The following is a 23,020-nucleotide window of genomic DNA, read 5'->3' as shown; positions in this document are numbered from 1 at the left end:
CACACACACACACACACACACACACACACACACATTCTCTCTCTCTCTCTCTTAAAAAAAAAGCCCTTTAAATAAAAGTTTGAAGGGAAAAAGGAATGGCTCCTTTGAAAGCCAGGTTAAAGAGTTTGGGTTTTCAGTGGGGTACTGTCACAGGTTTTGAAACCATGAAAAGGATGTCTTTGGATATACCTTCTGACTGGAGTGTTGCTCAGCTGTCTCTGTATCAAACCGTCTACATGCCTGGGGAAGGCTGGGATGGAATGGGGTGCTGACTATGTAGTTTATTGTTTGAAGCAGTATAAATAATAGCATATTTTTGGTTAGAGATAACTTCTTTCTCCCAATAGGACAGAAACAAATACTTCACTGGAGTGACCCAGATTTGAAATATAAAATTACCTCATGTACTTCTCTTTCAACATTTGCCATTAAGAACATAGTCCAGATTTGCTGTTATCACAAAACTGCATGCACAGATAAATAACCTTGAAAGATAAGAAAAAATCCTGCAAATGATCATGACAGGTTAGAGAAATGGGCACAATCTTAGGATATATTTCAAGAGGGATTGGGAGAAGCTGAGAGATTTCTGAAATACAAGTTAGTAAAGTATGGCTAGAAGCCCAGCTGGGTATTGCCATGAACCAAAAACAGATTCAATTCAACAAAGGACTGGGACATTAAAAAAATAAGGCTAAGAATTGGGATAGAGTGTAATGGTTCCCAACTGGGGGTGATTTTGCCCTTTCCCCAGGGGATATTTAGCAATGTCTGGCAACAGTTTTGATTGCTATGATTCGGATAGATTGCTATGATTTGGATTGCTATCTAGTAGGTGGAGGCCAGGGATGCTGCTAAATTTTCTACAGTGCACATGACAGCTTCTCCCATGCTCACCTCCCACCCCCAAGAGAATTATCAAGCTCAAATGTCACAGTGCTGAGGGTGAGAAACCCTTTCCTAGAATCTCTAGAGAGTAACATGTAGAGACTGCCAAGTGATTCTCAGGACAGATCAGAGATTGTGTTTTATGAGGGTGACTCTAAGTTTTGAGGAAGATGTCAAAGAATTCCCAGATTTTTTAAGAGGCTCTTGAGAATAAGACTAAAAGAACAGGAAAAGGCTAATTGTCAAAAGAGAAGGAAAGCTTTATAGCAGATTTTATCAATATTATTCATACTAAAGGAAAAACATATTTTTTAAATGAATAAGTAAATGGGGGATTAATGGGGAACATTTTTTTCTTTTTCCTTGTCTGTCAATCTATCTATCTATCTATCTATCTATCTATCTATCTATCTATCTATCTATCTATCATCTATCTGTCAGATACTTCTAGATGCCAGCCATAGAGCTAGGCACTAGCAACACAAAGGGAATAAATCCTGGTCCTTCCCTGGGCAAGTTCCCAGTTCAGATGGAAGAAAGAGAAGTAAGTGAATGAATGATTCCATAACAGTGGGATCAGTGCTGGCATGGAGGTGTGTCTACAGTTCAGTCACAGCAAAAAGGATGGCCCTACCCAATTCTGTCTTGGGAGGATGAGAGGGGACTTTTAAGTGAGAACAAGGAAGGGAAGAGCCTGTGCTTTCCCAGATATAGTGACCTATGATAAGACCCTGCACATAAATACACATGACATGATAATGTAGCACACCTGGGATATAAAGTACCGGGGTTCCTGTGGCTAACAGAGTTCAAGAATCAATATTTGACATGAAAGCACTTTCTTCCCACCCTCCTCTGAATTTACTCTATTTTGTCACTGGTCCTTTAAAAATGTGGATCCCTCTCTGGCTCAGTTGGTTAGGCACCCGACTTCAGCTCAGGTCATGATTTTGTGGTCTGTGAGTTTGAGCCCCGTGTCGGGCTCTGTGATGACCACTCAGAGCCTGGAGCCTGCTTTGGATTCCGTGTCTCCCTCTCTCTGACCCTCCTCTGCTCACACCTCTCTTTCTCTCAAAAGTAAATAAATGTTAAAAAATTTTTAAATAAATAAAATGTGGGTCTCTAGATTCAGACTTGGTTCTCTAGGTGAGGACTGAAAGAAAAAAAGGAGAGGAAAGGAAGGAATGGAGGAAAGAAGGAAAGAAGGAAGTAGGGGAGGAAGGGATTAAAAAACTCTGAAAAATTGTCCCCCAATAATTCTAGTCTCTTAAAAGTTTTCCATATTTCTAATATGCAAACCCAAAGCTTAATGTAAAAACACATTGTATAGTTTTTTATGTTCTCAAATTTAAAACAGTGACTTTGGATCTTAAAAGTGGCTAATGAAGAAAGTAGTATTTATATCTTGATGGAAACATTTCTTTCTCTTCCATTTCCAAAAGATCCAATTTGTTTTTGTTTTTGTTTTATGTGTGTGTGTGTTGTATTTATTTATTTTAAATAGTTTATTGTCAAGTTCGTTTCCATATAACACCCAATGCTCATCCCCACAAGTGCCCTCCTCCATGCCCATCACTACTCTTTCCCTTTCCCCCACCCTCATCAGCCCTCAGTTTGTTCTCATGAGTCTCTCATGAGTCTCTCATGAGTCTCATGAGTCATTCAAGAGTCTCTCATGGCTTGACTCCCTCCCTCTCTCCCCCTATTTCCCCCCTTCTTCTCCCCCAAGGTCCTCCGTTAAGTTCCTCCTAATCCTCCTATACGTGCAAACATATGGTATCTTCCCTTCTCTGCCTGACTTATTTCGCTCAGCATAACACCCTCAAGATCCATCCATGTTGGATGCTACACATGGCCAGATGTCATTCTTTCTCATTGCCATGTAATATTCCATTGTATAGATAAACCACATCTTCTTGACCCATTCGTCCATTGATGGACACTTAGGCTGTTTCCATGTTTTGGCTATTGTTGAGAGTGCTGCTATGAACATTGGGGTACATGTGCCCCTATGCATCAGCACTCCTGTATCCCTTGGGTAGACCTAATTTGTTTTTCAGTGTATTCAAGGAATACCAATTACTCCACAAGTAATTATGTTACATCTGAATGTGCCTAAATCTGGAGGCTGATGGTGATAGTAGCTCCAGGGAGAGAGATTGAAATTATTTTTAAAAACTAAAGGGAATTTTTGGAATTAAAGTTTTGGGTTGACATTAAACACCAGTTATTAGACACTGTACCCCGTTATATTATGAATTCTCATTTTAAGACCCAGGTAAAATCATGTCACTGAAACATGATAAAAACACCTGCTGAAGGCTTAGGCCTGACATCACACTCCTAGCCAATCTGTACTCCAGTGTTCTGGCTTCAGATGATCTGAAGCTGTCATTTGTTTCATTTTTGTTCCTTTGCCTCTATCCCCCTAGGAACACCCAGATGTTTTGTGTGTTTGGTATTAGTTAACCCAGGGTTTTCTTTCACAGGGAGCCTTTTGGGGACTGATCATCGGATTTCTGATTGGGGTGTCCCGTATGGTGGCTGAATTTTCCTATGGAACTGGGAGCTGCATGCAGCCCAGCAACTGTCCCAAAATTATCTGTGGTGTGCATTACCTATATTTTGCCATCATCCTCTTTGTCATTTCTATCATCATCATTGTTGTTGTCTCTCTCTTCACCAAACCCATTCCAGATGTGCACGTGAGTATCGATTTTGGGGAGGGGTTCTGCCCTTGTTTCATGTTCATGCTGCAACACCCACGTTGGTTGCCCTTTGCTCAATTAGATATTTGCACTCATATGGCTAAAATAGCCCATGCTTGCCATCTGTTTTACATAGAAAGACACAGAACAGAAAACACAGTGTGCCAGCAAAGCAGTATCAAGCGTCTTTGGCAGAAGTTTTCATAGTAGTTCATATTTCAGTCCAGGGGATATTCTCTGGATCCTGCCCCCTGAATGACAGCACAAGGTGCAAGGGAATGAGGTCACATGGGTGAGCACAGGGGCTACCCTGGCTTAGATGCTCATGTCTCAAATAGGAACTTAGATTTCTTCTAATAGTCCCAAGGTATAACTTCCAGGGGTCCCAGCCAGGGATATGCTAGTTACAAAAATCACCACACTCCGGAAAATTTGACATATGATATTCCCTTAATTTCTTCCAATTAAGTCTTCAAACAATTACTCATAGAGTTTGAGAAATTTCAAACAATATCAAAGTCCAATTGATTCAAGAGTCCAAAAATGACAAGTACTCTCCTTTAACTCTAGATGTCACCCTTGGTTTAGGATTTATTCACACCCTCCCAATGCAGATGAAGATTTCCAATAATGGGTCATTTTTACCACAAGCAGTATAGTCTGGTAATCCAACACAGTTGATGTTTTACCTTTTTAAGGTTTCTTAGGAACAGAACTAGAGAGTTAGCTAAGGTCATTTTTGCCCTTAGAGAAAGAGAAAGGGTTTTGTTAACTTGTGTATAACTTGTGCATACACAAGTACAGGGACTTATGGAAACCCTGAGAAACCTTCAACTTCATTATGATTTTTTAAAAATGCTTTTTTATTTATTTTTGAGAGTCAGAGAGAGACAGTGTGAGCAGGGGAGGGTCAGAGAGAGAGGGAGACACAGAATCCCAAACAGTCTCCAGGCTCTGAGCTAGCTGTCAGCACAGAGCCTGATGCAGGGCCCAAACCCATGGACTGTGAGATCATGACCTGAGCTGAAGTTGGACGCCTAACCGACTGAGCCACTTAGGCGCCCCTGATTTTTTAAAGCTGTGACCAATATTGATGTAAAACAAAGACTGCTTTTATAGCAGAAGAACCACAATTATGCTCCATGATTCCTCTTGAAGTGGAGAAAGCAAGGTAGTCACCAAAAGAGGGCATGGGTGGAATGAACACATTAAATTGATTTTCAGACTTCAAGTTTCTGGTTTCATGTCCATAGAAGCTGTGTCTTGTCGGAGGCCGGCTCCGGCAGGTTCAGGGGTCCCTGAAGGATGGATAGTGTCAGTGAGAGAGACAGTGAGAGAGCCCCTAGATTCTTTCTGATCACCAGGCAGGCATTTCCGTCCTGTCGGTTTTGGTGTCTTTATTTAAAGGTTCAGAAACAGCATGAAGTCAGAGAAAGGAATTTCTACAATGGGAGGTCTTTTGCAATAACAAGTTTTTTATATTCTGCAGAATTATCCCAGTCATAGTGAATTTACAACCAAGGAAATAACAGGATGCTCTTAGTGAAAAACAGGGTAATATATAGGTTAAGTTGTATATAGATAAGCTAGGAATCATTCTGTTGGCTCTCAAGAGGATGAATGTTTCTGAACTGGTTTGTTTGTGGATGCCACCATGAGGGCCCTAAATGTGTCAGTCTTTGCATCTGGGTTTATGTTTTAGCTACTCGTATCTATCCTCATCCCAGCTGCCAGTGTAAGGGAGAGTGTTTGTGAAATGTAGGCCTTGAGGAAGGGACTGCTATGCATCACCAATTAGTAGGTTATGTTCTGCCCTTATCTGTACCTTAACTCTAAATTAGGCTCTTTTGACATGGGACCAGGCTCAATTGTAACTCTTGTGTTCTTAACCCCCTTTATTATCTAAGTCTTGGATCTGCAAGGCCCATAGGAAGAGCCTTTTGACAATCATCCACAGAGCTTTCATCTAAAATCTCTTTTGTAAAGACAGGAATATGCTTTTCCTTATGAGGTATCTGTGTTCAGAATATGGGTCTGATATGGAATATTGTGAGGCCTGGTCAATACCAGCAGGCTCATTTCCAACATGAGCCCGTAGTAGCAGAAAGAGAGAGTGTAGCAGAAAGAGCTCCTGCCTGTTCTCGTGGCAGGAGCTGTGCAAACACTGCCATTTCCTTGCTGTGACTGCCATCCAGAGAGGCCGGTGTGGCTCCCAGCAGTGTCTTCAGCTCTACTCTATTCTAATATGGCTCAAAATCCTACAGATTATGTCTTTATAATGTAACAAAGACATAGTACAAAACTTTACTCTTATACTTTTGGTCTAGGCAAATAAATGTGTAGTCTTCTTTCTTAGCACCAGTGATAAAAGGAACAAATCTGGTTATCATATGTAAGAAGAGTTCATTCATTCAACAAACATTTCTTTATTCAAGGCAGTCTCTTAGTCTCCAAATATAATATCAAAACAGCTGATATATTCATGTATATAATTCACATCTAAGTGCCCAACATATTTAGAGATATTGTTGTACATGGAAACTGTTATCTATGTTTTGTTGGTACTGAGAGACTACAATACCTCTTTTTTTGTTGTTTTCATTTTTTATTGAGTTTTATTCAGCAAACACTGGCAAAGTGAATATCTTAATGGGGGCGCCTCCAATGCCTGCTGTGTTCTAGAGCAATTGCCAGCTATCCACTGACACCTTTAAGGAAGTGATGCACCTTTTCCTTTTTTAAGCACATCTCTTTGTTCTCCCAACTTCTTGACCCAAGACACTATTTGGATCTTTCTGCTAACCTGTTTTGCTTTCTTCATAGCTCTACCGTCTGTGCTGGAGCCTGCGCAACAGCAAAGAGGAACGTATTGACTTGGATGCAGGAGAGGAGGACATCCAAGAAACCCCAGAAGAGACCATTGAAATAGGTGATTTGTGATTCAGAACCTAATTCCAAGCCCTTAAAAGTTACTTCTCCAATAGCAAGGCCACTGAACTGAAGCATGTATGAAATGTCTTCATCAAAGCTCAGAGCTCCCTTCTGGAAGGGAGTAAGGAATGAGGTGGGGAATGAGATGAAATGGATGGGGAATTGACTCTGTGGGCTGAAGAGACAGGGGAATAGAGAGGTGCAGAATTGTCCCAGTCTCCTTATATCTTGGTTCACAGTGTGAACTATGTAAGTATGAGTTGGGTATTTGCCACCCTGACTTGATTGGGGCATGGCCAGGGACAAGGGAAGTCAGAGCTTGTGAGCTGAAAGCAGATGGAACCTAAGTTATGATTAGTTCTAGTGATATCAGGAAGATGGGTGAGAGCCTCTTCGTGTCTTATGTCTCATCAGCTTACCACATCAGATTTAGAAAATCAGATTTCCCTGAAGTCCAGTAAGATAATGCATAGTCAGTATTCAGAGACTTATCTTGATCATGGGGAAATATTTTCCTAGGCTTATCTATTGGAGCTTGGGAGTGGTGCACATACTGAGGTGCACATACTGAGGATGGTTGTGGAGATGTGTAGTATGCAAAGGTGTGGGAGTACAAGATCATATGTGCACATACTGAGGATGGTTGTGGAGATGTGTAGTATGCAGAGGTGTGGGAGTACAAGATCATATGTGCTTTATCTAGTGCTGGGATGATGGTGTCATCACTCCATCTGAAGGGGAGCACAGATGCAGCAGAATAAGTTGAGTATGGCCATCAAAAATATATAATCCTTAGTCTTGAAATGGCCCTAGAGATAATTTGGCCTTATGGCCTTATTTTACAGACATGTGAATTAAGACAGGAAGGAAGTGGCTTTGCCTATTATCCCAGCTCTGATACAATCTGCTCTTGGTCTAAAGACCTTATAGTTTTAAAACCTGTGATTCTGAACGTACTGGAAAGAACCTAGAGCCACAAGCAGTTAACCATGTTGCTGAAAAAGGTACACCGTTTCTGCTTCCTTAGAGCAGGGAGGCATGGACATGCTATCTGCTTCTTCCACTTCCAAAAATATCTCCACATTGAGTCATAATGTCATAGATTTAAAAGGGACATTGAGTGATTTGATTCAGCAGTGTTTATATGCAAGAGGAGACATTAAGCCCTGGAAGTGTTGATTGTTGCTGCCCTGTATCAGGATGTATTCAGACCAATTATTATCACATGACTGGATCTGTTGTAACGCTTTGGAACTTTCAGGTGGAGCCAATATGCTCCTGAGTCATGCCAGTCTCACTGCTTTCCAGTGATGTGGTAAACAGATATGAGTTTTTGTGTGTTTTTTTAAATTTTTTATTTAAAAATCTTCTAACATTTATTCATTTTTTAAAAAATTTTTAAAAATAGTTTATCGTCAAGTTGGTTTACATATAACGCCCAGTGCTCATCCCAACAAGTGCCTTCCTCCATGCCCATCACCCCCCTTCTCCTCTCCCCCATACCCATCAGTCCTCAGTGCTCGGCGTTCAAGAGTCTCTCATGGTTTGCCTCTTTCCTTTTCCCCCACCATTTCCCCCCCTTTTCTCCCCCATGGTCCTCAGTTAGGTTCCTCCTAATCCTCCTATATGTGCAAACATGATATTTGTCCTTCTCTGCCTGACTTATTTCACTCAGCATAACACCCTCAAGGTCCATCCATGTTGNTAGGAGAGAGAGAGAGAGACAGCGTGAGCAGGGGAGGGTCAGAGAGAGAGGGAGTCACAGACTCTGAAACAGGCTCCAGGCTCTGAGCTGGCAGTCAGCACAGAGCCCGACGTGGGGCTCGAACCCACGAACTGCGAGATCATGACCTAAGTGAAAGTCAGACGCTTAACCGACTAAGCAACCCAGGCGCCCCAGTTCATTTTTGCTCTTGATTCCCTTGCCTTTGAGGATGTGTCAGGTCAGAAATTGCTGCAGTTGAGGTCAAGGAGGTTGTTCCCTGATTTCTTCCCTAGGGTTTTGATGGTTTCCTGTCTCACATTTTTTTTTCATTATTTAACTGATTTTTTTTAACTGTAGATAAGCAATTTTGGTAATATTCAGAAACTTTTTTTTTTTTTACAAATAGTTTATTGTCAAGTTGGTTTCCACATAACACCCAGTGCTCATCCTCACAAGTGCCTCCCACCGTGCCCAACCCACCCTCCGCCCCCCCCCACATTCATCAATCCTCAGTTTTTGTCAACATTCAAGAGTCTCTCATGGTTTGCCTCTCCCCCTTTCTCCAACCATTTCCCCCTTCTTCTCCTCCATGGTCCTCAGTTAAGTTCCTCCTAATCCTCCTATACGTGCAAAGATATGATATTTGTCCTTCTCTGCCTGACTTATTTCGCTCAGCAGAACACCCTCAATGTCCATCCATGTTGCTACACAAGGCCAGATATCATTTTTTTCTCATTGCCATGTAGTAGTCCAATGTATACATATTCCACAACTTCTTGATCCGTTCGTCCGTTGATGGACACTTAGGCTGTTTCCATGTTTTGGCTATTGTTGAGAGTGCTGCTATGAACATTGGGGTACATGTGCTCCTATGCATCAGCATTTCTGTATCCCTCGGGTAAATTCCTAACAGTGCTATTGCTGAGTCATAGGGGAGTTGTATTGTTAACTTTTTGACGAACCTCCACACTGTTTTCCAGTACCAGTTTCANTTTTTTGAATGGTATCTCTTGGTCTCTCTTGTTGGGACCTTGGTTATTTTATTTTCCTACTTGTAGTGATATTTGGGACTCTCCACCTTGTGTACTCTGGCTTGTTTCTTGAGGTAGCCATTAGAAGGCTTTCTCAGTGGATTATGCATCCTTTTTCTCCCAATCTCTCGGGTTTCGTAAGGTTTCCGATGGCTTCAGATCTTTTTCGTGTGAGGTATGGGCGCGAGTGCAACTACGGAGCTTCCTACTTCTCTGCCATCTTGCCGGAATCCCCCTCTTGTTAGTTTTAAAAGCTTGTTATGCACTCTGCACCTGTGAGTGCTGCTGTACCAAAGATGGGGCTTTGACTGTCCAGGGCCTATCTGTTCAGAATGTGTTCTTTGAATGGTTTCTCTTGGTCTTTCTTGTTGTGACTTTGGTTATTTTATTTTCCTACTCATAGTGGTATTTGGGACTCTCCACCATGTGTACTTTGGCTTGTTTCTTGAAGTAGCCCTAGGAAAAAAAAAAACAGACAAACACACAGGGAACAAAGGCACACAAACGCACAGACAAATCCAACAAACATACATATCGAAAGGGAAAAAGAAAAAGAAAAAAAGGAAGGGACACAGACAGGGAAAAAAACAGAAAAAGAGGAAGGAGGGAAGACAAATAATAAAATTAAAAATACATTAAAAAAATAAAGGAGAAAAGAAAAAAGAAAAAACTCAATAGACAAAGGACAGTCTAAACCAGAATTCCCACCTACAAATAAATAGCCGGCTGTATGCTGTGCTGATAGAAGAGCATATACAAAGAGAGAAATGATAGGGCAGGGAGGAAGCGAAATTGGAAATGAAATGAGCAGGCAGAAAGACTAAGAGGATTAATTCAGAGACAGAAAGAGGGGAATATGATTGGAGAGGAGGCGAAAGAAATGTCGATAATGCTACTCAGAGAAACTATATAGTGTGATTACTTCAGAGAGAAAGAGATGAAAAGGTAGGTAGGTGTAGAATTTACATCTAGAAAATGGATTAAATGTGACTGTTGAAGCAAGCCAGTGACCAGAATTAATCAGGGCAATGCATCCATGTTGGTCTTGCCCTAGCTCTGGTAAAAAAAAGGGGGGGGAGGGGGGCACCCCAGTGTGTCCTGTGGGAGTTCTGCCTTGGTGGTTGTGGGGAGAAAAGTGGCGGCCCCCTGTCTCTTCCTGAACCAAGTATTGCAACTCACTCTTTTGGGTGTCATCTCCCTGTGCCAGGGGCGTAGCCAAGGTGGGCCATGCTTTATATCCCAAGCCAGGCCTCGTTTCCAAATCTTAGTCCGCGCCGCCCATTGAAATTGCCTGAAATATAAACTCACAGGCAAGTCACTCAGAGCAGTTTCAAGCCTCTCGCCTTCCCCTGGGGGTCCAGCTGAGCCAGAAGTACAAAGGCGCAGCTTTAGGCGCCCCTCGCGTTCCCTCCAGGTTGAGCTGGTAAGTGAGGAGCAGTTTCTCCTGGGGTCGCCTGGGACCAGTTCGTCTCCCCTAGAGTCAGCTGGACAGCAGGAAACCAGGTCCTTCTGTGTCCTGAGCAGAGGTTTTTCTCTTCTCCAGTGTCTGGAGACAGGGACAGTGTCTTGAGCAGTTTCGGCCACTCTTTCTTTTTTCCCCCCCTAGACTCACCGCGGCTCCCTGCAAAGGAGGATCTCCCCTTCCCTTTGTGTCTCCAGTCCTGGCCTGATTTTATCTTCCCCAGTTCACACTCACGCTATATGGTTTTCTCAGCGGACTCTGTCTCCTTTTCCTCCCAAACTCCTGAACTCTGTAAGGGTTCCTATGGCTTCAGGCCTTCTCTGTTTGAGAGATGGGGGCGAGTGAAATGTACGGAGCTCCCTGCTTCTCCGCCATCTTGCCTCCTCCCCTGAGTTTTTGTGTTTTAGAGATGGGTTTTCCATGTTGTTCATATGTCCTATCTCCAAGCCCATTGTTAACATTTCTTCTAACAAACTATTATTTCTTGTTTGATTATGAATTTTCTAAATCAAAAATATTTGCATTGGTCTGATAGAGATAAAACTTAATTTAGTTGATCATAAAGATGTAGAATCCATCTACTACCATCATCCTATAATTAATAAGTTCACTTAAATATTTTGTACCATTTCCATTCCTGCAAACAAGAAAATTGGGAAATGTCTGTAGAATGGTAGATGTTCCATTTCATGGTATCTCCCCTGAAACCTTTCCCTGTGCCTCCTGTTTCTGTATCCAGTCATCTCTCTCTCTCTGTTTTTTTTTTTACCTTTACTCTAACACAGAAGTTCCTGAGGAGAAAAAAGGATGTTTCAGGCGGGGCTATGACCTGTTTTGTGGCCTGGACCAGCAGAAGGGCCCCAGAATGACAAAGGAGGAGGAGGCAGCTATGAAGCTGAAGATGACAGACACCTCTGAGAAGCCTTTGTGGAGAACAATAGTTAACATCAATGGCATCATCCTGCTTGCCGTGGCTGTTTTCTGCCATGCATTTTTTGCCTAAGTCTTGCTTTCTGCTGCAGGCTGTGTTTTGAAGGTCAGACTTCTACTTTGCCTCCTTTAGTACCATTCTGTGGTTTTAAAGGTAAACCAGCCAGTTGTAAATTTTGCCCAATTGATAAATGTGTACAGGTGTAATTGCAGGCTAGCTGAAGAAAAATCATTAATTTGCTCTTAAATTATGTATTTGAGGCCAGTGTGATATTGTCATCTGTACATATTAGACCTGCAGAATGAAAATCCAACTCAGTCATATCTGGGAAAAGACAGACTAAGAAACAGAAGCTTTGCAATGTCTGATGCAAATTTGTCTCAGGTAGATTCAGTGTGTCAATGTTTGTGATCCTTGAATATTACTTTAAGAGCTGTGGTCTCCCTGGTTCATGCCACTCCTATATGACCTTCTCCTCATGTGTTTTAAGAAAAAAATTTTCCCTCTCATATCCCTGTCAAGTTTTTCTTTGACACAAGGAAATCAATGTAATAAACTGATGACTGCATTGAAGCTGAATCTGGGAGCTTGATAGGGTCTTTGCCGTGGGTATTTTCTCTTTGAAGGGAAAGCTTAGTGATGGCAGGACTTACCCCAAAGGGAGGGACCCAGGAAGTAGCCTCAGACATGTGGGGAAAGTGGATAATCTTGAGTCAAGGGATTTTCTGTTTGTTTAAAGAAATGTCCATTGTGAGTTACTCATGTTTGAGATTTGACTTATTTTGTCATTTGCTGTATCCGGAATGTCTTAGGGACTCAGCAATGCTTATGGACTGAATGGATGATTTGGGCATTTATTTATAAAAACTTGCTTTATTTTTATGTAAGCTTGGCCCTTGGTTAAACGTGTGTGTGTGTGTGTGTGTGTGTGTGTGTGTGTGTGTGTGTGTGTTTGTGGCTGCACAAAATACACACTCTGGCGACTCTCATCAATTAGAATGCACTTTCCAAGGCCACTCTCCTTATGATGCAGATATTGACATCTGAACTTAAAAGCTGATCTATGTCACAGAATAGAGCAAATATACCTCTTGGGACATCTGTCATCTCAAAGCAGCCAGAATCTCTTGAAACATGTAAACATTTAGCTCAATATTCTCTTCCCCATGAGTAAATGTGACCACAGCCCTTCCTTTTTGGGGTGTCTTGGTTGGTGATCATCCATTGAGCAAAGTTACGGTAAGTCTCTGTCCTGAGTGGTAGCACTCGATACATTTAGGTGACAGGAGTGTATTTCTTATTGAACCTGTTTCCTAAGAAGAAGTGTTTAAAATATAATTTAAATATAATTAATTTAATTTAATTATTTTAGTCCCACCTGTGAAATCTCAAATTATGTTGTAATATGAACTTTTAAAGTTAAGAAAAAGTCATGATGTTAGTATTGCCTGATTTCAAGCTAGCTTGGAAAAGAGCTGGGATCTGAGGTGCTGTGGAGCTGAGAGCAGTTCTTAGGTGAAAAATGGTTCAACTCGCAAAGGGACATCTTGTTCTTCTGGAAGGAAGGGCACTATTTGATATACCCTCATACTGCCTTTAAGTGAGGCAGAGAAGAGGGGAATGTGTGGAATTTCACACGGCTGGCATTACTCAGCAGACTCCATTTCATGTGGAGTTTGTGGTATTTTTGAGTCTTGAGAGGATAAAGGGAGAGGATTGAAAGCTGGTAGATGAAGTGGGCACAACGTATCTAGTTTGTCCTGGATTCAGTTTCTGGCATTGCAAATGATTCACTGTGTATATTGTGATAAATTATTTTGCCTTAACTGTGTATTTTTCTGTTTGAAAAATGGGGACCTTGGTGCTTATAGCATCTACCTACCTCCTCTGGGTGTGACTAGGTCACTTTGTAAAGGGGATGACAGATACATACATGAAAGATGCCAAACAGATGTTATATTAAACTGCATTTGTCCCATAAATTAAAATGTATTACTTTGATAATAATAAAAATATTTTTAAAAACTGTAGCATCATGTTTCCTGTTTTCTAGATATTCTAAAGAAATACTATGTGGAGAGGTTTAGTTGGAAAAAGATATGGATTAGGAAAAAAGAGCCAAGATAGTTGAAAATAGAATATAGCAACTTGAATAAAAGGTAGCAAAGGAGATTATTTCAACTTCAAAACATCTAGTAAACATGAGGTAATTACTTTCAATAAATAATGTCTTTTTAGGGCAGACTAAATCATGTGGGCAACCAAAGGCCAGTAAGTGATAAATTGTAATCAAATAATTTCAGGAGTATAGAAAATAACTAATTTTTTTTCTTCAAATGGAGGATGAGTATTTGGGGACATAATGACTTCTTGTTATGGTCAGTTTATAGAACTGAAAAATTAGGTCCAACCAGGCAAAAAATTTTTCTTTAAATATAGATGAATATTTTATTTTATTTTTATTTATTTTTAAAATTTTTAATGTTTTATTTATTTCTGAGAGAAAGTGAGAGACAGCATGAGCAGAGGAGGGTCAGAGAGAGAAGGAGATACAGAATCTGAAGCAGGCTCCAGGCTCTGAGCTGGCTGTCAGCACAGAGCCCGATACGGGGCTCAAACCCACAAACAGTGAGATCATGACCTGAGCCGAAGTCGGACGCTTAACCTATTGAGCCACCCAGGCGCCCCTAGATGAATATTTTAAAAAAGAATCTCCCTAAATGAAAAGACAGGCCTCCTTCCCTGCAGAGTTGTTAGTCTGGAGGCTCTTGATTTACCTGGGAGCATTGTTTACTTTTATGTAATTGAGGCAGGCATTGGTGTTCACTTAGAGAAATTTCTACCTTTGAAAGTCACTAGAATCTACTCTTTCCTGGTGTGGAAATCACCACCTCCTAAAAGATGGATTATAGCTTGTCTTTCTTTACAAAAGAAGACCATAGGAGAAAAACATGTGCAGTTAGTTAGTGAAGAGAAGTTTCTTAACTTTCCCCCCAACCTAGCCCCAAGAAAACTCCTTCTAATCTTTAAATTGAATTTTGGTAAATGCAATTATTTGAATGAGGTGCCATTGCCTTAATGGAATGTTAGTATGGAATTAGAGAGTGTGAATGAGGTTAATGGCACTATTGTTGCTTGACTGGCACTGGGAGGTTCAGGTGAGTGTTACTTAGTCTCAGAGCTCCATATTGAATTCCTGACCAAGTCAGCTTTTGTAATCCTAAGAACAATTCAAAGAATAGGTGATTTGATACAATTCATTCCCTGCTCGAAAACCTGGTGGCAAATTCCCACCCGATATAAGGGATCTTCTTTACACAGGAGTACTGGCAGCATGTATATAGGCATTTAAGAATCAGATAAAGAGTTTAGAGTAGTGGTTATCAAAATAGCTTATATAAGAATCTCCTGGAGGGTTTGTTAAAACACAGATTATTGGGGCTACTCCAAGAGTTTCTAATTCAGTAGATCTGAAGTAGGGTCTAAGAATTTGCATTTCTAACAAGTTCTCAGATGATTTTGATGCTAGTGGTCTGTGGACCACATTTTGAAAACAGCTACTTAGAGTTAATTTCCAGAGGGGCTTCATTTCATCACCAAGGTAGAACTGAAAACAACCTCTTACCCAGGCCCTATTTTGAGATTTTTATTGATGTATTAGGACAAAAACTTTTTTTTTAAACCAAAGTTGTGTGGGTATGGCTGAGGCACATTACAATGCTAAGGTACAGAAACACCTTCCCTTACCTTTAGGGCCTACCTGTTTAATTCTGATCTCCTCCCTAGATGCCAAGGCTTGATACTTCACCGGCTTGGCTTTTATTTTATTTATATTTCATACTCATCATGTACCATATACACATTGTTCCTCAAACTCATTTTCACAAGTAGGATATTTTGCAAATGGTGGGGAGAGGCATGAGGGGGAAAAAAGCACTAATAGTTATTGGGCATCTTGTATGTGCCAGGCCTTGTAGGCAGTATCAGATGACTCCACCTAATCTTTACAACAGTTCCATGAAGTAATTGAAGGAAACTGCAGTTTAGAGGCTTAGGGACTTATCCAGGAACTTTGATGGACCTTGTGGTCATGGCCTAGGGGTTGACAGTCTCCTCTCCCTGCCATAGTATTTCCCAAGACAACCTTCCAATGGTAATACAATATTTCTCCTTGAGTAATGAATATCCTGGAATGGGGTGGGATGTGGAAAAGGCAGGACACAACATCTATTGAGCACCTACTTATTTATATTAACAAATGTTGTAAATTGTAACATTAGAATCTGTGAGTTAAGCATTTCTATTTCTGTTCAGATGAACAGTGAAGGTTCAGGGAAGTTGGTTGTTTTGTTCATGATGGGTCTCTCTCCCTAGAGCCTGTACTTCTAGTTTTGGTTTAGGTGGATATCTCCTCGTGACCAAATAATGATAGGAATACATCTTTTCTGTCAAAGTGGCTTCTTTTCTTCCATGAGGACTCTTTCAAGACTCTCAGGACATGGATAATGATGTTTCCTAGTTGTTAGGCACCAAGTAAAGCAAACAGTGTGTGTTAAGGGATTAATATCCAGGCTAGTTTAAGAAGCAGACCCAGGAGTGCCTGGGTGGCTCAGTCGGTTAAGCGTCTGACTTCAGCTTAGGTCAGATCTCACGTTCATGGGTTCGAGCCCCGCATCAGGCTCTGTACTGACAGCTCAGAGCCTGGAGCTTGTTTCGGCTTCTGTGTCTCCCTCTCTCTCTGCCCCCACCCCACTCATGCTCTGTCTCTGTCTCAAAAATAAATAAACTATAAAAAATTAAAAAAAAATCAGACCCAGCATTCCTGTTATCTCAAAAATTTGAAATTAAGATAAATATAGAGTCCTGTGTCTGAAAACCCCTTATCCAAAGCTCAGCATATTGGTTGGAAATTGAAGCTGCTTCTCTGTCAGTGAACCACATGACTCAGAGCCTCCAGGAATGAGTAGGATATTTTATTCTCACCTATAAAATTTCAAATAGCCAAGTTCCTCACTGTAATTATAAAGAATGCATTTCAGCATCATGTCCTTGATGTAAGTTAACACAACCTCTTTTTACAGGTTCACACTCCTTGGCTCTCATGTTTAAATGCCATCTCTGACCACTTCAGGGCCAGAGTCCTGACTTCAGAGTTCTAGTTCTTAAATACTGCACTATACTGTCTACCCAAAGATATTGAAAAGGAAAAATTTAACTTGTGGAAATAGAATACTTGGAGGATGGGCTAAATAGCAGAATGAACAGAACTGAACCTAGTGGATATAAATATGAAGCCCAAGAATTATCCTAAAATGTACTAAAAAGAAGTAAAATTATAGAAACAGTGAAATAAAATTCAGAAGATATGACTTGGGCAGTTCAATATCCATCTCACCAAAGGGCCAGAAAAAGAAAAAGGTAGAACATGAAAACAGAAAGCGATACAAAGAAAGCCAGCAACTGATAGCCAGACTATTCAAGTGATTTATGTGAATCAACAGAAAAAGACAGGAGGAAACTATTAGGAAAAAGATGGACAAAGAATATAAAAAGTCTTCAAAGAGAAATAAATCAGGTTGGCATCATAAAAATGATGACATCAGGAAAATTGTGGAGTGGGTCACTCTAAGCTCTCACCTCCATGGAACAATGAACAGAAGCTGTCAGAACAAATTTTGGGAGAACTTAGGAAAATAGTCAAACGTTTATAGCAACCAAACAAGCACTGAATCAAGTTAAGACATTATCAAATATTGACTGTAAACAAAATAATGACGGTCACTCTCTCAATCCCTCATGTGGTGACAATCTTAAAGGAGCAGCAGTCATAAAGTGTCAGTCTTTTTGTTTTCTTAGTTTATTGTCAAGTTGGTTTCCATATAACACCCAGTGCTCATCCCAACAAGTGCCCTCTTACATGCGCATCACTCCTCTTCCCGTCTCCCCTACATGCATCAGCCTTCAGTTTGTTCTCAGCATTCAAGAGTCACTCATGGTTTGCCTCCCTCCCTCTCCCCAACTATTTTCCTTCTTCTCCTCCCCCATGGTCCTCCGTTAAGTTCCTCCTAATCCACTTAAACGTGCAAACATATGGTATCTGTCTTTCTCTGCCTGACTTATTTTGCTCAGCATAACACCCTCAAGTTCTATCCATGTTGCTACACATGGCCAGATTTCATTCTTTCTCATTGCCATGTAGTATTCCATTGTATAGATAAACCACATCTTCGTGATTCATTCGATAACTGATGGACACTTAAGCTGTTTCCATGTTTTGGCTATTGTTAAGAATGCTGCTATGAACACTGGGGTACATGTGTCCCTATGCATCAGCACTCCTGTATCCCTTGGGTAAACTCCTAGCAGTGCTACTGCTGGGTCATAGGGGAGTTGTATTGTTAATTTTTTCGGGAACCTCCATACTGTTTTCCACAAGGGTTGCACCCGTTTACATTCCCACCAACAGTGCAGGAGGGTGCCCATATCTCCACTCTCTTGCCAGCATCTAGAGTCTCCTGACTTGCTCATTTTAGCCACTCTGACTGGCGTGAGGTGGTATCTCAGTGTGGTTTTGATTTGCATTTCTCTGATGAGGAGGGATGCTGAGCATCGTTTCATGTGTCTGTTGGCCATCTGGCTGTACTCTTTGGAGAAGTGTCTGTTCATGTCTTCTGCCCATTTCTTCACTGGATTATTTGATTTTTGGGTGTGGAGTTTGGTGAGTTCCTTATAGATTTTGGATATTAACCCTTTATCTGATATGTCATTTGCAACTATCTTTTCCCATTCCATCAGTTGCCTATTAGTTTTATGGATTGTTTCCTCTCTTGTGCAGAAGCTTTTTATCTTGATGAGGTCTCAATAGTTCAATTTTGCTCTTGATTCCCTTTCCTTTGAGGATGTGTCAGGTCAGAAATTGCTGCAGTAGAGGTCAAGGAAGTTGTTCCTTGATTTCTTCTCTAGGGTTTTGATGGTTTCCTGTCTCACATTCAGGTCTTCATTTATGCGTTTTGAGTTTATTTTTGTGTATGGTATGAGAAAATGATCTAGTTTCATTCTTCTGCATGTTGCTGTCGAGTTTTCCCAGCACCATCCTTTAAAGAGGCTGTCTTTTATCCATTGGATACTCTTCCCTGTTTTGTCAAACATTAGTTGGCTGTACCTTTGTGTCCAATTCTGAGTTCTCAATTCTATTCCATTGACCTATGTGTCTGTTTTTGTCCCAATACCATACTATCTTGATGATGACAGCTTTGTAGTAGAGGCTAAAGTCTGGGATGGTGATGCCTCCCGTTTTGGTTTTCTTCTTCAATATGACTTTGGCTATTCGGGGTCTTTTGTGGTTCCATACAAATTTTAGGATAGTTTGTTGTAGTTTTGAGAAGAATGCTGGTGCAATTTTGATTGGGATTGCATTGAATGTGTAGATTGCTTTGGGTGGTAATGAGATTTTGACAATATTTATTCTTCCGATGCATGAGCATGGAATGTTTTTCCATTTCGTTGTGTCTTCTTCAATCTCCTTCATAAGTTTTCTATAGTTTTCATCATATAGATCTCCTTTATCTTTGGTTAGGTTTATTCCTAGGTATTTGATGGTTTTTTTTGTGCAATTGTGAATGGGATCAGTCACAATTTGATTTCTCTTTCTGTTGCTTCATTGTTGGTGTATAAAAATGCAACTGATATCTGTACGTTGATTTTGTATTCTGCAACTTTGCTGAATTCATGGATCAGTTCTAGTGGGCTTCTGGTGGAGTCTGTTGGGTTGTCTATGTAGAGTATCATGTCGTCTTTGAGAAGTGAAAGTTTGACTTCCTCTTTGCCAATTCTGATACCTTTGATTTCCTTTTGTTGTCTGATGGCTGATGCTAGGACTTCCAGCACTATGTTAAACAACAGTGGTGAGAGTGGACATCCCTGTCGTGTTCCTGATCTCAGGGGGAAAGCTCTCAGGTTTTCCCCATTGAGGATGATGTTAGCTGAGGGCTTCTCACAGATGGTTTTTATGATGTTTCAGTAAGTTCCTTCTATCCTGTCTTTCTCGAGGGTCTATTTTAAGAAGGGATGCTGTATCTTGTCAAATGCTTTTTTGCATCTCTCGACAGGATCCTATGGTNAAGTTGGTTTCCATATAACACCCAGTGTTCATCCCCACAAGCGCCCTCCTCCATGCCCATCTCCCTCTCTCTTTTTTTTTTTTTTTTTTGAGAAACCTGGCTAGAAGTTTGTCAATTTTGTTTACTATTTCAAAAAACCAACTCTTGGTTCATCGATCCGTTCAGCTCTTTCTTTGGATTTTATATTGTCTATTTCTGTTCTGATTTTTATTATTTCTTTTCTCCTACTGGGTTTGCTTTGCTCTTGATGCTCTTCTTCTAGTTCCTTTAGGTGCACTGTTAGATTTTGTACTTGTGCTTTTTCTAATTTCTTGAAATAGGGCTGGAGTACCATGTACTTTCCTCTTAGGGCTGCCTTTGCCATATCTCATAGAGTCTGCACTTGATGTTAGCCAAAAGGCCAAGAAGCGATCCCATAGTTTGGATTGTTTTATTTTCATTTTCATTTGTTTCCACATATTTTTAAATTTTCTCTAATTGCCTGATTGGTGCATTCGTTCTTTAGTAGGGTGTTCTTTAACTTCCATGTTTTTGGAGGTTTTCCAGACTTCTTCTTGTGGTTGACTTCAAGTTTCATAGCATTGTGATCTGAAAGTGTGCATGGTATGATCTCAATTCTTTGATATTTACTCAGAGCTGCTTTATGTCCCAGTGTGTGACATATCTTGGGGAATGTGCCATGCGCACTTGAGAAGAAAGTGAATTCCATGGCCTCAGGATGTAGACTTCTAAATATATCTGTCAAATGCATCTGGTCCAATGTGTCCTTCAAGTCCATTGTTTCTTTAGTGATTATCTGTCTAGTTGATCTATCCATTGCAGTAAGTGGAGTATTAAAGTCCCCTGTTATTAGCACGTTCTTGTCCATAAGATTGTTTCTGTATTAATTGTTTTATGTATTTGGGTGCTACCATATTTGGTGCATCGATTTTTAGAATTGTTAGCTTTTCCTGATGGATAGACCCTGACTATTATAGTAGTTAAATGTTTAGTTTTCATAAGAGAATCCTTATAACATACAAAAAACTGGAAAGTGTGACCCATTCAATGGAAAAAATAAATGCCTTTCATGAAGAGGTCTAGATGTCAAAATTACTACATCACCTATAAGCTTTAAAACACTGCCTTAAATATAGTCAAAGAACTAAAGGGAAACATGAACAACAACAAAAATACCTAAAGGAAATCAAGAAAACAATTGTACAAAATGGGAATATCAATTAAGGAATATGAATTATAAGAAGGCACTAAATGGGGCGCCTGGGTGGCTTAGTCGGTTAAGCGTCCGACTTTCGCTTAGGTCATGATCTCGCGGTTCGTGGGTTCGAGCCCCGCGTCGGGCTCTGTGCTGACTGCCCGCTCGGAGCCTGGAGCCTGTTTCAGAGTCTGTGTCTCCCTCTCTCTCTGACTCTCCCCTGCTCACGCTGTCTCTCTCTCTCTCTCATAGAAATAAAAAAAAAAGGCACTAAATGAAAGTTCTGAAAAGTACAATAGCAAAAATGAAAAATTCACTAGAGACGTTCAACACCAAATTTAAGTGGACAGAAGATAAAATCTGTGAATTTGAATAAAGAACAATGGAAATTGTCATGTTTGAGAAACAGAAAGAAAATAAAATGTAGGAAACTGAACAGGAGTGGGGGTAAGTGTGATATCATCAAGATGATCATGTAGGAAACTCCAGTCCCCTCACAAAGATCAAAAATTAAATAGCTATACATGAACAAAAGAGCTCTGGGAGAGCTCTGGAGTTTACTTAGGAATAATCAGCAGCTGAATGAAAGATAACACCAGAGAATAACTAAAAAGGGAAGGGAAACAGCTTCATTTTGACTTCATCATACCATATCCCCAAGCCAGCATTGCACAGTGAAAAGAATTCCCAGATAGAAAAGAGTTATTCTCCTTAGGAAAGGGAGAGTGGGGTGAGTAAAGGTCTTCTCCAGCCTTTGGGGGTACTGCATGAAAGACACATTTTGGTTTCATCCCACCTAGAGACCCACAAAACTGAGAGGTATAGAGACAGCTAAGAAGGAAGAAAAGCAAAATCTGCCAGTATCAGTCATGCTCTTGTAGCAACTGTGGTACCCAGTGACCTGCTCTGCATAGATCCTCAGCAGCTTTTCCCATTTCATGGCCAGCACAGTTGCCTTGGAGCCCCTGCAGATTTCACCAGCTTTTGCCCTGCTGGTATTCATGTTTGCTGATGTCAGCCACCCAAGTCCCTCCTGGCTCCCTCCACCCACTCACCTCACTCCCACTGGAGTCCAGGACACACACTGGCAGCCAGCACAGTCCTCTATAACTCCATATAAGTGCAAGATGTTAGTCTAGATCCTTGCAGATGATCCTTATCACCATGTGTGCACTTGGGGCTAGCTCCTCCCTTCCCTAGCTGTGTATCTGGATGCCATTAGCCTGACACCCATAACCTGCCTCCATTGCTGTGTGCACATCTATGGGAAGATCCTGGAGCCACAGAATGGCTTGATAGTCAAGGCTCTCTCAGCTGCTCGCAGGCCTGGATCTGGCACTGTGTTCTGTCACTTACCTGCAGCTGTGGGCTTACCTGCAGCTAACCCCTCCAGCTGTGCATCTGCCCACCCACAGCTTGACTTGACATCAGCTTCCACTTGCAAGTGACCATGACAAAAATCTAGCAGTCACAGTAGAATAGGTGAGTAGGCAGGGCTTTCACAACTGCCAGTGTGTTTGTTTTTTTACTTTTAATATAAATGGATTAAATTCTCCAATCAAAAGACACAGAGTCTGATTTGATTATAGACCAAGATCTAAATATATTCTGCCTGTAAGAGACTCACTTCAACTTGAAAGACACACATAGGTTCAAAGTGAAGGGATGGAAAAAAAAACATTCTATCAAGTGGAAACTAAAAGAGAGCAGAGGTAACTATACTCATATCAAATAGACTTTAAGCCAAAAACAGTAATAAGAGACAAAGAAATTCATATCAAATTTATCAAAAGAATGTAACAATTATAGATCTAAAGGGAAGATGATGGTGGAGTAGGAGGACCCTAGGATTGTCTTGTCCCACAAACACAACTAGATAACTATCAAATCATTCTAAATGCCCCATAAATCAACCTGAAGACTGACAGCAAATTCTACAACATAATGGAGAAAAGAGGCCACATTGAAGAAAGTAGGAAGTGAAGAGACATGGTTTAGGGAGAAATGGATCATGGGTGCTGCAGAGGTGAGGAAGTCATGGTTCATGGA

General features: G+C 40.9%; 1 protein-coding gene across 1 annotated transcript in view; it reads left to right on the top strand.

The window, feature by feature from the left end:
- Positions 1 to 21,275, top strand: part of SLC5A1 (solute carrier family 5 member 1) — a 79,783-nt gene extending 58,508 nt beyond the window's left edge. Inside the window, exons 13-16 of the mRNA XM_077761501.1 lie at positions 3,378 to 3,593; positions 6,420 to 6,525; positions 11,511 to 11,761; positions 21,224 to 21,275. Of these exons, the coding sequence (XP_077617627.1) occupies positions 3,378 to 3,593; positions 6,420 to 6,525; positions 11,511 to 11,728 (540 nt within the window). The 3' untranslated portion in view covers positions 11,729 to 11,761; positions 21,224 to 21,275. The remainder of the gene's footprint in view (positions 1 to 3,377; positions 3,594 to 6,419; positions 6,526 to 11,510; positions 11,762 to 21,223) is intronic.
- Positions 21,276 to 23,020: the final 1,745 nt, after the last annotated feature.

This window comes from Crocuta crocuta, unplaced genomic scaffold, assembly GCF_008692635.1.
Source record: "Crocuta crocuta isolate KB4526 unplaced genomic scaffold, BGI_CrCroc_1.0 scaffold348, whole genome shotgun sequence".
NCBI classification, from domain to species: domain Eukaryota; kingdom Metazoa; phylum Chordata; class Mammalia; order Carnivora; family Hyaenidae; genus Crocuta; species Crocuta crocuta.
Note: the sequence above shows the minus strand (reverse complement) of the source record. Positions and strands in the feature narration are given on the sequence as shown.